This window comes from Lactuca serriola, chromosome 1 (assembly GCF_051521515.1).
Source record: "Lactuca serriola cultivar US96UC23 chromosome 1, Lser_US96UC23_V15, whole genome shotgun sequence".
Taxonomy (NCBI): domain Eukaryota; kingdom Viridiplantae; phylum Streptophyta; class Magnoliopsida; order Asterales; family Asteraceae; genus Lactuca; species Lactuca serriola.
Genome location: NC_136408.1, coordinates 69,240,459 through 69,254,574, shown reverse-complemented (window position 1 = coordinate 69,254,574; position 14,116 = coordinate 69,240,459). Strand labels below are relative to the sequence as shown.

Here is a 14,116-nt window from a genome sequence, read left to right as displayed (position 1 = left end):
TTGCCTCTAAATTGACTAGCCCGGATCTGCGGGCGTTACATAAGTGTCTAACCAAGATACAAGTTTTGTTACATTGGGACAATGTGTGTTGGCGTATCCTCTCAAGTGAGTTGTCATTATTAATTGCCTTTTACCTTATAAAATTAAAAAATTGAAATTATGATTTTTTATAATTGATTGGTTGATATGTATTGCAGGGTCCTGATGCATTATGGGCATCCTGATGTGTTTGACTGAAAATTCCATATTTCTCGAGGTGGAATAAGTAAGGCTTCACGTGTTATTAATATAAATGAAGATATATATGCAGGGTTCAATTCCACTTTTGAGGCAGGGTAACATCACGCACCATGAATACATACAGGTTTGTCTCATCACAATGCTATGCTGCTAAATATTCATAATTTATAATTATATTTTATTTTTGGCTAATATTTTTACATATGTAGGTTGGTAAAGGAAGAGACGTTGGGTTAAATCAAATTTCCCTGTTTGAAGGTTGACCAATTTTGTAGAGCACCTGGTTTTGGTGACAGAAAAAGTCAATATCTTGATGATATTGCTATTCTTACTGGAGGCAAGTATTTCATATGTTGTTTTTTAACAAAGGGTTCTGGTTGAAATCTGTCTTCCAACTATTCTCTATGACTACATTTGGTCCCTAAACTTTTAAAACTTCTATTTCATACAAGAACTGTAATCAGAGAGGAGGTAGGTGTTGACCAAAGACACAACCACCATTGATTTTGATGGAAGCACACAAGAGTTGGTGAACAGACGGGTGGCTCAAATTAGAAACCTTGTTGAGGCAGCATAACAAGATTATGAAAAAGAAAAATAAATGAAAGAATTTTATTTAATTGTTGTCTAATCTTTTTACATATGTAGGTTGCGGGTGGAAATGGAGAACAAGTTTTAAGTAGGGACGTCTACAGAATTGGTCAACTCTTTGATTTTTTCAGAATGCTCTCTTTCTACTTCACCACAGTTGGTTACTAGTTGAGTTAAATCAGATGTTTTGTTTCAAATAATAGTTATATATTTAATTTTCCCTATGAGAGTTTAATGTTAGTTTGGTTCAGGTAACTGTTGAGAAGGTTGTTTTGGAACAAAGCAATAGCCAGTATGAGATTCAAGGCGAATACGTGTTGCTGGAGAATGAGGCTTACTAAGAAGAGCAATGGCTGGTAATTTAGGGAGTGTGATATCTTCTATGGGTCGCTGGAGAATGAGGCTTGAGGTTCCACGTGCTGAAATTGATGAGATGCTTCCACTTGCTAGGCTTGTTTCCCGAAGTACCGATCCAGCTCTTCAGTTTAGATCAAAGGTCATCCTCATTCATTCATTCATTTATTAAGTTTTAGTCTATCATCCAAATCCAAAAAGCTCTCATCTAAATCTAATGTCTTGTATTTGCAAAACACATGAGAATGAATGAATGAATGCCCTCTACCAAAATATAGCAAACACAACCTATCCTAATCATGTTCATATACCATAAGAGAGTAAAGTAAAGTAGGTTCCATTCCCATACATTGGTTTAGTAAACAGAGTAAATAAAGTAGGTTGCTATTTATAGCAAAGCTCTATCTAGTCTAGGGTATATAAATATTATATGATTTTAGGTGATGTTGTTCCCCATTACCTTAATGTTGATCTTGCATTAGGAGATATACGTGTTGCAAAGTTTATCAAGTCTGACTACCCATTTGTCCCATTTGAGGAAGCTCAAGGTTCTTTACTTCTCTTACACTGTAATAATCCATCTTCACACTTATTTTGTAGTAATGTTTTTTTTGCAGGCAATATAGATACTTTGAGCAAGTTCATACATTTAGTCCTTGAGCGGTGTTACTAAGGAAGAGTGGAGACAAGTGAGGCACACATTTAAAAAAAGCAACACAAATCTTGTTTACAGTGAGGCACACATTAGGTTATTAGAACTATTAGTTTGTAAATTTTTGTTACAACTTCTATTGATTTGTTTTATCTTTCCATGGAATGATTATTTGTATGACATTACATTTATGCAATGGATTCTATTTTTTGTATATGATATTTTATTTTCTATTATAAAACATTAAATACAAATTTAATTTGAAAATAATTAAATCTATAAATAATATTTTTTTTAAACATTTAAAATTATGATACGCAAAAATGTGTGTCATCTTCATTTATGACATGGCCTTTCTTGACAGTGGCTTTCTTGATACGCATTGCGTGTCATTAACACGCGCGTCGTAAGTTTACGACACGTGAATGCGTATCGTCTTCCTTTATGACAGGGCCTTCCTTGATACACATTGCGTGTCGTAAACGCGCGTCGTAAATGAGCGTCGTAAATGCGCGTCGTCTTTCTTTATGACAGGGCCTTCCTTGACGCGCATTTGCGCGTCGTCTGAGCCTTTTACGATGCGCAATGAGCGTCGTAAAAGGCTGTTTTTCTAGTAGTGTAAGATAAACTTTGTATTTTGATGATAAAACTTACCATATTCTTCGTGCAAGTATAGTTCAGGGGCAAAACGTGAACGGAGATTCCATATACTAAAAACCATTATGCATGAACTTCAACAATGAAGAAGATGAAGGAGATATTGCTCGTGATTATGGTTGTTTGCAGATTCTTCAATCGTAAGGAGAAAAGGGTTTTGGGGTAGTGATTGATGAACTAATGTAGGGTTATGAGCATGAAAGGTAATAGTGTGGAAAAGATGAAAAATACCGAATTTCCCTCACATAGTGAGCACGTGAGAGAGACTAACGTCTCTAAGTTAATGGTGTTTACCAAAAGGACCCCTCATGTGCAAATTTCTTCTCAAAAGGACCCATGGTGTTTACAAACTTTGAAAAGGACCTCGGTGTTATAATTTTTCAACCACAGGGACCATTTATGTAATTTTGTCTTTTATTATTATGAGCTTATTGAGTTAGGATCGGAGGGTCCGCCCGAGTTGAGGGACCGGAGGGTCTCCACTGGAACACATTGACCGGATGGTCGTATTGAGTTAGCCTCGAGTGACTAACGTGATGTGTGTGGTATTTTGGGGAACTTACTAAGATTCGTGCTTACCGTGTTATGTGTTATGTGTTCCAGGTACTTTCGAGGATCGCGGGAAGGCCCCGACTTGATTGTACACACACTCGCATTGGAGATATGTTTTTGGAGGATCCTTGATTTGTGATAAACAATTTTTGAAAAATGTGTTGATGTTTGATACTTGAGATTTTTGAGAAATGTGACATGTGTTTATTTGTGTTTGAAAATGAAACAATTGGTTTGAAAATTTACGGTGTTACAAGACTTCGTCCTCGAAGCCTGCTGCGATGAATAACTCGGGGTAAAGCTCCCGCATCTCTGCCTTCGGCTCCCACGTCCACTCAGGTCCCCTCCTGTGCTCCCACTATACCTTTACCAAATATACTTCCTTGTTTCGTATTACCTTCCTCTCAAGAATAGCCACCAACCTTTGCACGTAATTCAAGCGCTCATCGACCTGAATATCATCTAATGATACTACTGCCTCCTCATCCATAATGAACTTCCGCAACTGTGAAACATGGAAAATGCTATGGATCTGACTAAGCTCCTCAGGGAGATCTAGTCTATACGCCATCTTGCCAACCCTGACAGTAATCCTAAATGGCCCAATATATCAGGGACCCAATTTCACCCTCTTCCTATAACGAATCACACCCTTCCATTGTGAGACCTTCAGGAGTACCATATCACCGACCTGAAACTCCAACTCGGATCGGCGCCGGTCGGCGTAGCTCTTTTGTCGATTATGTGCGGTCTGCAATCTCTATCTAATCTGCTGAATCATCTCAGTAGTCTGCAGGACTACCTCAGTCCGAACCATCACTCTGTGACCAACCTCGCCCCAACAGGGGTGTGACATCTCCATCCATACAACAACTCATAAGGCAGAGCACCAATGCTGGAGTGAAAGTTGTTGTAGGAGAACCAAGGTTCTAAATGGCGTGAGGTGTGGCGTGGCGGCAAGGCCAAGCCTCAAGCTTAATGAGCCATGGCGAGCCATGATGTTTTTCAAGGCGTGATGTAAGGCGGCGATTTTGTATTAATTTAAAATTATATTACCACATAAATATAAATTTATATTAAATATAACTACTTTTTAGAAGTGTTAGATCAATAACTAATAACAAAAAGTTAACAAAAACCACAATACTTGTATCTCCGATTTGAAAAGACATAACAAAGAGCAAAAAACTGTGTCTCAAACGAAAAAACACGCGCCATAACACGCCATATCGCGCCATGGCGTGCCATATCACGCCTTGCCACGCGCCATGCCTAACAGCAACGTTATGAAGCTTTTCGTAACGGCGAAGCCACGCCTCACGCCATGGCGCACCTTGGCGCGCGCCATGGCGTGCCTTTTAGAACACTGAGAAGAACTCTGCAAGGGGTAGGTACGAGTCCCAAATCCAACCGAAGTCAATAACGTAGGCTCTCAGCATATCCTCGAGAGTCTGTATGGTCCGCTTACTCTGTCCGTCCGTCTGCGGATGATAGACTGTGCTGACGTGCACCCGCGTGCCCAGTTCCTCGTGGAACTTCTGCCATGATGAGATAATAGAGACCGGCACCCCATGACGAGCAATGATCTTGCATATATACACGTTGGCCAGCTTCTCGGCTGATGAACTCTCCCGTATCGCTAAAAAGTGGGCGTTCTTGGTCAATCGATCCACGATGACCTAAATAACGTCGAAGCCCTTCGCCGTCCTCGACAGTTTGGTAATAAAATCCATCGTGATATGTTCCCACTTCCACATGGGAACCTCTAGAGGCTGTAGCTTGCCATGCGGCCTTTGGTGCTCGGTCTTTATCATCTTGTAGGTCAGGCACCTCTCCACGTTCCAAGCGATTTCTCGCTTCATGCACAACCACCACTAACTCAATCACAAATCCCGGTACATCTTGGTGGCCCCTGGGTGGATAGAGAAGCGAGACTTATGAGTCTCCTCCAAAATAGTCTGTTTGACCTCACCAGACATCAGAACCCAGACCCGACCACAACGGGTCAATAATCTACGGCTATCCTGCACAAACAGGGGGTTCTCACCCCTAATCCTCTCAAGCTTCCAGTTCTTCTGATGCATACCCTCAGCCCGGGCTTCCCTGATCAAGCCTACAAGCAGAGAGTCCACTAAAATCCTCATGCGCGTCACTGGAGTAGAAGATCCAGCTGACTTGCGGCTCAGAGCGTCCGCAACCACGTTCACTTTACCTGGGTGGTAAAGGATCTCACAGTCGTAGTCTTTGACTACATCTAGCCATCTGCGTTGTCTCAAGTTCAGGTTCGGCTGATCCATGATGTGTCTCAGGCTCTTGTGGTCCGTGTATATGGTACAGCGGACCCCATAGAGGTAATGCCTCCAAATATTGAGAGCGAAGACCACCGCTCCCAACTCCAGATCATGAGTAGGTTATCTCGTCTCATGCGGCTTCAATTGTCATGATGCGTAGGCTATCACCCGTCCTCTCTACATGAGGACCACTCCTAGTCCCGTGATAGATGCATCACAGAACACCACAAAATCCTCAACTCCCTCTGGAAGAGTCAAGACTGGAGCCTCGTATAGTCGTTGTCTGAGGGTCTCAAACGCCCTCTGCTGCTCGGGGCCCCATCGGAAATCCACCCCCTTCCTCGTCAGATGAGTGAGGGGTACTGCAATCTTGGAGAAATCCTGTATGAATCATTCTTCTTCCTTCAATCTCTTCTCTATTCTACCTTCTTCATTCTTTCATTCTTGATTTCGATTGTCTGATTCGATCAATGCCTCAGTGGTAGACTAAGTATTGAAATGCAGCCAGTGCCTGGTAGCCTTCTGCAACTCTACCTTCTAGCCCTTCTTCAATTCTTGATTGATCGTCATCATTATCACCATCTCTACTGGTATTGCTTAAATCTTCAGAAATTTAGGTTTATTTTTATGAAATAATTATTTTTCTGATTGTAGATTATACTTTTTGAATCCTTTTTTTGTTATTAGAACTTTCTTGTGTGTACTCTAGATTGGTCATTGGTGTAGGACGGCCATCAACCACACACTACCTTGTACTAATTGTTTTTCTGAATATAGCAGCTACATGCTTGTCCTGTAACGCCCCGTTTATTTAAATAAATTAATAAATGTAATCCCCGGATTAATTTGTGAAGAATTTTAATAGTGGAGGGTTGTTTAGTAAGTTCCGGAGTTGTTTCGGGAAAAATTCTAGAAGCAAGGGCACGTTTAGTAATTAATAGATTTAAATTGAAAAGATTTTATGGAGTCATGGACTAAAAGTGTAAGTGTGGGATTCAAATTGAGAATAAATTGTGGAGGAGGGGATTTTTAGTAACTTTTGGGATTATATTGAAAAGAATTTAGGAGTTGGGGTCTAAAGTGTAAATAAAGGAGCAAGCTTGAAAAGAAATCGGATTAGAGGGACCGAAGATGTTAATTGATTTCAAAGTTGTGTGATCGGGTATTAAACCCGTCACCCTACTCCACCCATGCGAACCCTAACCCTAAATGATGCAGCCGCTAACCTTATGACTCCCTCTCTCTCCAGCCGCCACCACCTCTCCGTTGTTCATTATTCCGATCAGATAGGGTCGTCGGTTGTCACGCCGTTGAGCACCACCACCACATGCTTTGCTGCCGGAGGTGCAGGGAGAAGCCAAATTTCGGAGCCAAATCTCACGCGCTGCCGCCATCGGGGGCTAAGAAGACCGACGAGCTCGTGTAGCTGCTGCATCTCTTCCGCCGGTAATGCATTCTCCTCTTCTCCCTCGTCATTTTCTCGAGCCCCGTCTCCATTGTTGCTCCGAGCAGTTTCCCTTCCGTTGAATCCTTTGGCTGCCATCTGCCGCTATAAGGATGGAGGCTTAGTATGTGTGTCGAGGTATGTTTCGGCGCATGCTCAGCTTAGAGTGACAAAGGATCGCATGTCCAGTCAAGCGGGAGTGTGTTTAGGCCGCCGGAAATCGCAAGCAACCACCATGGTGGCTGCCGCCCCCTGCCATCGTTTTCTGCCCATTTGCCGCCACCAGCCACTGTAGGAGGTGGCTGTGTGTGTGTGTGTTTATTAATTGTGATGTAGTATGTGTGAATTATGAACAGGAACCACCACCACCATTGGAAATGGTGGTTGCCGCCGCTTTGCCGCTGCTGTTGCTATCGGACCTCCGTACGCCACCGTGAAGTGGGTGGTCGTGTGCATTCCCGAGCAAGAGACATATTTTATTGTGTGTGTATTTGTGTTAGTAGTGTGTGTTTAGTTGTGGTTTAAGCATTGTAATTGTAATTATCAAAGATTAATGAAAAGAAACTCAAACCACCACCGTAAGGTGGTGGCCGCCGCCGTGAGCCGCCATTGACCACCACTACCCGAGGTGGTAGTGGGTGGTGCCTCTCTAGCAAACCCTAATGGGCTTAGAGATTAGTTTTGGGCCTATTGGGCCATGTTTGGGTGGAAAACCCTAATTATGAGTATTTGGGTCTTGGACTTATTTGGACCCACTTTTGGGCCATTGGGTTTGGATTGTGAATTAAGCCCAAACTATTTCGTGTCATTTGTCTAGTAGAATAAAGGACTTAATGGACTAAGTCCTTAATGGGCTAATTGAGAAAATACTAATATTTGAGAAATTATCAAGACACACACGAGAATTATTTAATAAGTGAAATATTAAATAATAATCATTGGCAAAAATTAATCTAAGAAATTATGGACTTAATGGATTAAGTCCTTAGTGGGTTAAACCCTTAATGGGTTAAGTGAGAAACGCTTAACCCTAATTATTATTTTATGAGAAACCCTAATTTCACTTGGGCTTTGTGTTGGGCCATCCAAGAATAATCAAATGGACTAGAGTAATTAGTTGGACTCTAGGGTAAGGCCCATATGAAGGATTGGGCATAATTTGGAAAATTGGGCCATATGTTGGGCTTTGATCCCTAGTTGACTTTGGGCCTATGGATTGGGCCTTGGGCTTGGGTAAGCCAAGTTAGGGGTAATGTAGTAATTATCCAAAGTATGTATTTATAATATGTGTTAGAACCCAATTATTAATTGGGTGTTATTTTGGTGTTGACAGTTCGGGAATCTGTCATCTAGCAGCTGGGGTTGAGTCTGCGGGACTTCAGCAGTGTGGGGTTGTGTCTACGGGATTTCAGCAGTGTGAGGTGAGTTTCCTTCCAGTAGGAACAGGTCTACGGCCACAATGCCGGTCCGTTTAGTTAGCAGTAGTTTCGGACTTCAATCCGATGCAGTAGTTCAATATATGCTTGGTGTCTTTGTGATACAAATGAGTTATGTGTTCCGGACTATGGTCTGATGCAGTATGCAGTATACGTGTTTATATTATATGCTACGATTATGTTATGCTATGTTCAGTTAGTTCCGGACCTCGGTCTGATGCAGTAGTTAGAGTGCTTGATGTCTTTGTGATTGAAGCATGTTTTGTGTTATGTGTTCCGGACTCTGTTCCGATGCAGTATGCAGTATATGTATTCATGCTAGTTGATATGTTTATGCCATGTTATGTTCATTCAGTTTCAGACTTCGGTCCGATGCAGGGGACAAGGTCCCAATCAGTTCCGGACTTCGGTCTGATGCAGGGGACAAGGTCCTAATCAGTTCCGGACTTCGATCCGATGCAGTCAGTTCCGGACTTCAGTCCGATGCAGAGGGCAAGACCCTGGTTAGTTCCGGACTCCAGTCCGATGCAGTTTCCGGACTTCGGTCTGATGCAGAGGGCAAGGCCCTGGTTTGTTTCCGGACTTCGGTCCAATGTAGTAGGCAAAGCCCAGTAGATGCTTTATATGTTATTGTATGGTATGTGGTAGTTTGGGGAAGCTCACCAAGCTTCGTGCTTACGGTTTCCAGTTTTGGTTTCAGGTACTCAGTTTTCAAAAGAGGAGCTCGGGAAGATTGCAGTGCACACACCATTTGTTCAGCCTGGGATGTTTACACTCTGATATATTTGACAATTGTTAAGATATTTTGAGATACGTTCTTATGATTCTTATATGACGTTTGATGAATATGGTTTTATTACTAATTTCAAACGAAATTTTCAGACTGTATTTTTGGAATGTTACATGTCCTGAGTTCACCAATCACCATTACAAGTATGTATAATCTATATTAAATTGTCAATTTGTGTGTTGAATCTATGTACATGTGTGTCATTGTGTGCTCGGTTGGCTTTGAAGCATCAACCAAGAAGAGGGAAACCAACAAAGTTGAAAATTTGTTATGGATTTTGATTCATAAGAAAGCTATTTTAGATTTTTATTTAGATTTCACGATTAGGCTTTCAGGGTTGGAAACAAATTTGAGTTTTTACTTTTGAGTTTTTAATTATCTTCTATTTTCAGGTAATCCATTAATCTATAATATGAGAATCCATTACTTTCCGTTTAACTTTGCCATTTAGACTCTATTGATTTATTATTACGAGGCTCAAGCCTGGATAAATAGTTGGGTTTATAACATTAATATAGTAAAAACCAAAGGGCCCAAATTTTTGGGTCGATTAGAGCCCAAACTGGATATATATATATATATATATATATATATATATATATATATATATATATATATATATATATATATATAAAGTATTTTTCTAAAGAACACAAGTTTTGTAAAGTATTTTCGTAAGAATCAAAGTAGTAAAAAACTGTAAACAAATTGTTTTGGATGGACTTGGGTAGGCGGGCTTAAATCAAAGATATGGATAGGCGTGATGACCTATGTAATGTAAATATAAGACAACCCCCTGCCTCACATTTGTAGGCCATTGGTTGAACCTTTTCGTTACTTTTTATTTTTTCTTTTTTCATCTCATCGTCAAGTTATTTTACTTCACAATTTTACTGATAGAAAATAATTATTTCTCACTCCTCTCAAAATATAAAATATAAAGTAATGGTTGCTATATTATATAGCTAGGTGTGAAACCCGTGTATTACATGAGTTGATTTAAAAAAAATTAAAAATTAAAGTGTAAACATAAAATATTTTTAATGTATAACTTTAAATTAAGGAAGATAAATATTTATTGCAATTTAATATATCATATACATCATATTTAATACTTTACATATATAAGTATATGACTTTAATTTTAAAAATTGAAACAAATCAAAAATTGACAAGTGGATAATATATATTTTTCAAAAATACCATAAAATGACAAATATCAAAATTTATAAGTGATTGATATGTGACAAAAAAACCTTTATTTATTAAAGAGGATAAATAAATAATATGCGGTACTGCTATAGTCTTATTGGTAAGCCAAATCGCTAAAACTAGGCTAAATATCTTTTTGCTTCAAAAACACCCTAAAAGGTATTTATAAATGCTACCTAAAATAACTAAAATGTTAATAAAGCTACTCTTCACGGCTTTGTCCAATTATTATTATTTTAATTTCATAAATTATATCAGGACCCTGTAGATGACATGAGCCGGGTTTGTTATTATAAAATAAATCCGGTTCAATTTTAGTTTTACCGACTTGGTGGGGTCAACATAGGACCCGTTTCACGTGGGCTGGTGCCACATGGAAAGTCTTTGTTACCTAAAAATCCTCCTAATCTCTTTTAACCAATCAAATTCATCCTCTCACGTGGCAACTGGGACCCACATATGTACAGCCATCACACTAATTATATATTTTAATTAATACTTTATTATATAATATTATACTACTATTTAATCTCTATTATGGGTGTTGTTTTCACTTGTCCTTTTTTTTAAATAAACGAGGGGAAACCTATAGTAACCTATAGTAACCAATGTCTTTTTCCATTCCTTAAATAAACACAACTTTTTTTTATTTAAACTAAAAGCAATACAAACATTTTTGTTCTTGTGCATGTTCTCTATATATCAAATCTAGATTAACCATATTTTGATTATATATATATATATATATATATATATATATATATATATATATATATATATATATATATATATATATATATATATATATATATGGAAAAGTGAAGGGTATATAAGCTTAAGTACCCAAACACATCATAATACATTGTTTTGTTTGATATATTCATTATAATGTTCTTAAACTTCAACCCTTAACTTGAATTACTTTCAAAATTTTCGAAATTTCACTATTATCTATCTCTTATATCACCTCTATTTGCCGAACATCTACTAAGCTATATATATTGTAGTTGAAAATGAAAATTATGTAAGAGAAAGATAAATGTGTAATTTATAAAAATCATGAAAGTAATCAAGTTAGAAGTTAAATTATCAGAACATTGGACAATTAGAATGTATTATATGATACAAAACGATGTATTATGATGTGTTTGGGTACCTAAGCTTATATACCCTTAAGGGTATATTCACTCTCGTTTTATATATATATATATATATATATATATATATATATATATATATATATATATATATATATATATATATATATATATATATATATATAAAATACACTCGTTATCATAACTCTTTCAACAACTGCTCGGATCAAAGCCTACCCACTCTTTCTCTCTTTCTTTTCTCTCTCTCTCTCTCCAACTTAGAGAAGAAGAAACAAAAGGGTTTTTAGATCATAAATATGGCTGATTCTTCTGCTTCATATATTCACATGGTGGGTTCTCTTCTTTCTTGTTCTTAACCTACGCATCAAGATTTTATTCAACTTAATGTAATCACACACACAAGGATATATACATGCATGTCAGTGATATTACATGTATATATCATTGAGATTTTGAGACCTTAGTTACATGTCGTTTGATTCCTATTAGAGACTGTAATTGAATATGTAACCATCATTTTTATGATTTCTTGATCTTATTTGCTAAATTGGACTCAAACCCCTAGATATTGAAATTAAGGCGCATGGGTTGTCAGTTTTGATTCATCTTTGAAGTAACTTAATCGTGTTCGGATTCCACCGTTTGTCTTTGAGTCATCTTTAATATTAAATTCTTAATATATATATATATATATATATATATATATATATATATATATATATATATATATATATATATATATATATATATATATAATTTTGTGATTTTTTCGTTTTGATGTATTTTTGCAGGTGCATCGTCTGATAGAGGAGTGTTTAATATTCAATATGAGCAAAGAAGAATGCATGGAAGCCCTTTCTAAGCATGCAAACATCATGCCTGCCATTACTTCTACTGGTAATCATCATTTATTATGTAGCAAAGCTAAAAAGATATTGTATAGCAGTTGGATACTTATAATTTATATAATCGCTGCAAATATTTTAAAATCATATGTGGATATTTTTTGGTGGATATACATTGTTTTTATTAATTTTAGTTCTTGGGAGTATCATACAATATATTCAATTGCAAATATTTTATTTTGGACGCTACTATGGAAATCATAAGTTGTAGGAATATGTTATCAATCAAAGCAAAATAGTCTACGACTATAATAGATTGTTTACGGGATAAAATATAATAAATTTGACAGATTTCATGAATGGTTATCATTTGTTGTTTTCTTTTTAAGATTTCTGTTTTATAATGACATAATAATAATATTTTATAAATTGAGGATCTATATAATAAGAACAACAACAATCGTACAACAACAAAATTATAGTTTTTAAAGATAATTTAAATATTGTTGCGAGTCTGAATATGATATTTTCCATATAGATTATAATAAAAATCCCCATAGTTTTATAAATAAAATTGAAAAACTACCGTGCTCCACATGCAGTGTCTTTTACTTCAATGTTTCTATTTCCTTTTTGGTCATAAACATGTTACATATGTTATGTGGATTTAGTGTGGTGTGAGCTTGAAAAGGAGAATAAAGACTTCTTTGAGGCATACAAGAACACGAGGAAGGAGCATCAAACTCAAATGGTTTCTTCTAGCTCCCAAAAAGTTATTCCACCATAAGCAGTGCTTTAAATTTATCACCTGTACTTAATTATCATTTTAGAGTTTGTACTATTTTGATTGGATGAAATTATTTAGATTAGTGATGCAATTAGGTGTAAATCGTTTTTGGCTGTGTTCAAAAACTTTGAATAAATAGTCTTAAGGTGGTCGAGTAGTGAGCCACTGAGATTAATGGAACTTAAAAAAAAATGTTTCATGTCCGGTTTTCACTAGCTTCGACTCTTGGATGTTATGTTTCCCACCAAAAAAAATGTCTAGGCTTTTGTTATCAATGTCGGTGTATATAGAACCCTCCAAAATATGTAGTTTTGATACATAACCATCAAATTTATGTTCGATTTCTTTATTATGTCTAAGAACTTAAAGTATTAAAAGTCATGACCATTTAAGCAATCCGATTAAACTTTAAATGAAAAGTAATAAAATAAAGTTAAGAGAAATACAATAACTCAATAAAGGTTTGCACAAATTACTAGATATAGTTTTCAATCGAAGGACAAAACGGTTGAATTATCTTCATTAAAAAAATATTCGTTTTTTATGTTCCTTATAAACTTTAATGGATTTTTGCAAGAAAAAGATATATAAGTGAACTTTTTACATTCCATAATTTAACTTAATTCAATGGTATTCTATTACAACAAAATTTGGAAAAAATGAAATTGGATTTATTTTGTTTCAAACTACGTCATTTAAAAGGTTATATATATATATATATATATATATATATATATATATATATATATATATATATATATACACCAAGATTTTAAATAACGTAAGACGTGATTTGGCGGCAATGTTAAGCCTCAAACTTTTTCGAGCCTTGGCGAGTCACGAAGTTTGTAAGCCGTAACTTAAGGCGGCAATTTTCTATATAATTAATATTTTTATATGTATTTTTAAATATTATTCATTTTATACACATATATGAGTTAAGGCGGCGTTTTGGCAAAACTTGACGGCATGTGCAAGCCTTGGAGTCGTGGCGCGCCATGGCGAGCTTTTTAGAACCTTGATTTATACTAAAGATATTAGAATCCTATTCTAATACCAAAACTAAAAAAAACTATTATCTATATTCAAAGTTTTCCTAACATAAAACAAACTTTCATTTTAACCGATTAATCCAACAATCACCTTT

The 14,116-nt window shown here is 36.7% G+C and overlaps 2 protein-coding genes across 6 annotated transcripts; both read left to right on the top strand.

Moving 5' to 3' along the window:
* Nucleotides 1-6,502: 6,502 nt before the first annotated feature.
* LOC145090847 (uncharacterized) lies at nt 6,503-9,178 on the top strand. 5 transcript variants are annotated; one of them, XM_079028905.1, is made up of 4 exons: nt 6,503-6,783; nt 7,138-7,264; nt 8,115-8,202; nt 8,918-9,178. In XM_079028905.1, the coding sequence occupies exons 1-4, from the start codon at nt 6,528-6,530 to the stop codon at nt 9,014-9,016; spliced, it is 570 nt and encodes a 189-aa protein (XP_078885031.1). In that variant the 5' UTR covers nt 6,503-6,527; the 3' UTR covers nt 9,017-9,178. The 5 variants fall into 5 exon arrangements, 3 of the variants coding, with proteins under 3 accessions (XP_078885031.1, XP_078885036.1, XP_078885038.1); XM_079028910.1 differs by having other exon boundaries at nt 8,573-9,178; XM_079028912.1 differs by having other exon boundaries at nt 7,138-7,262; nt 8,115-9,178.
* A 2,338-nt stretch (nt 9,179-11,516) lies between these two features.
* LOC145090834 (uncharacterized) lies at nt 11,517-13,244 on the top strand. The gene is made up of 3 exons (XM_079028897.1): nt 11,517-11,666; nt 12,129-12,234; nt 12,854-13,244. Exons 1-3 carry the CDS (start codon nt 11,634-11,636, stop codon nt 12,967-12,969), a joined length of 255 nt encoding a protein of 84 aa, XP_078885023.1. The 5' UTR covers nt 11,517-11,633; the 3' UTR covers nt 12,970-13,244.
* The last annotated feature ends 872 nt before the right edge of the window (nt 13,245-14,116 follow it).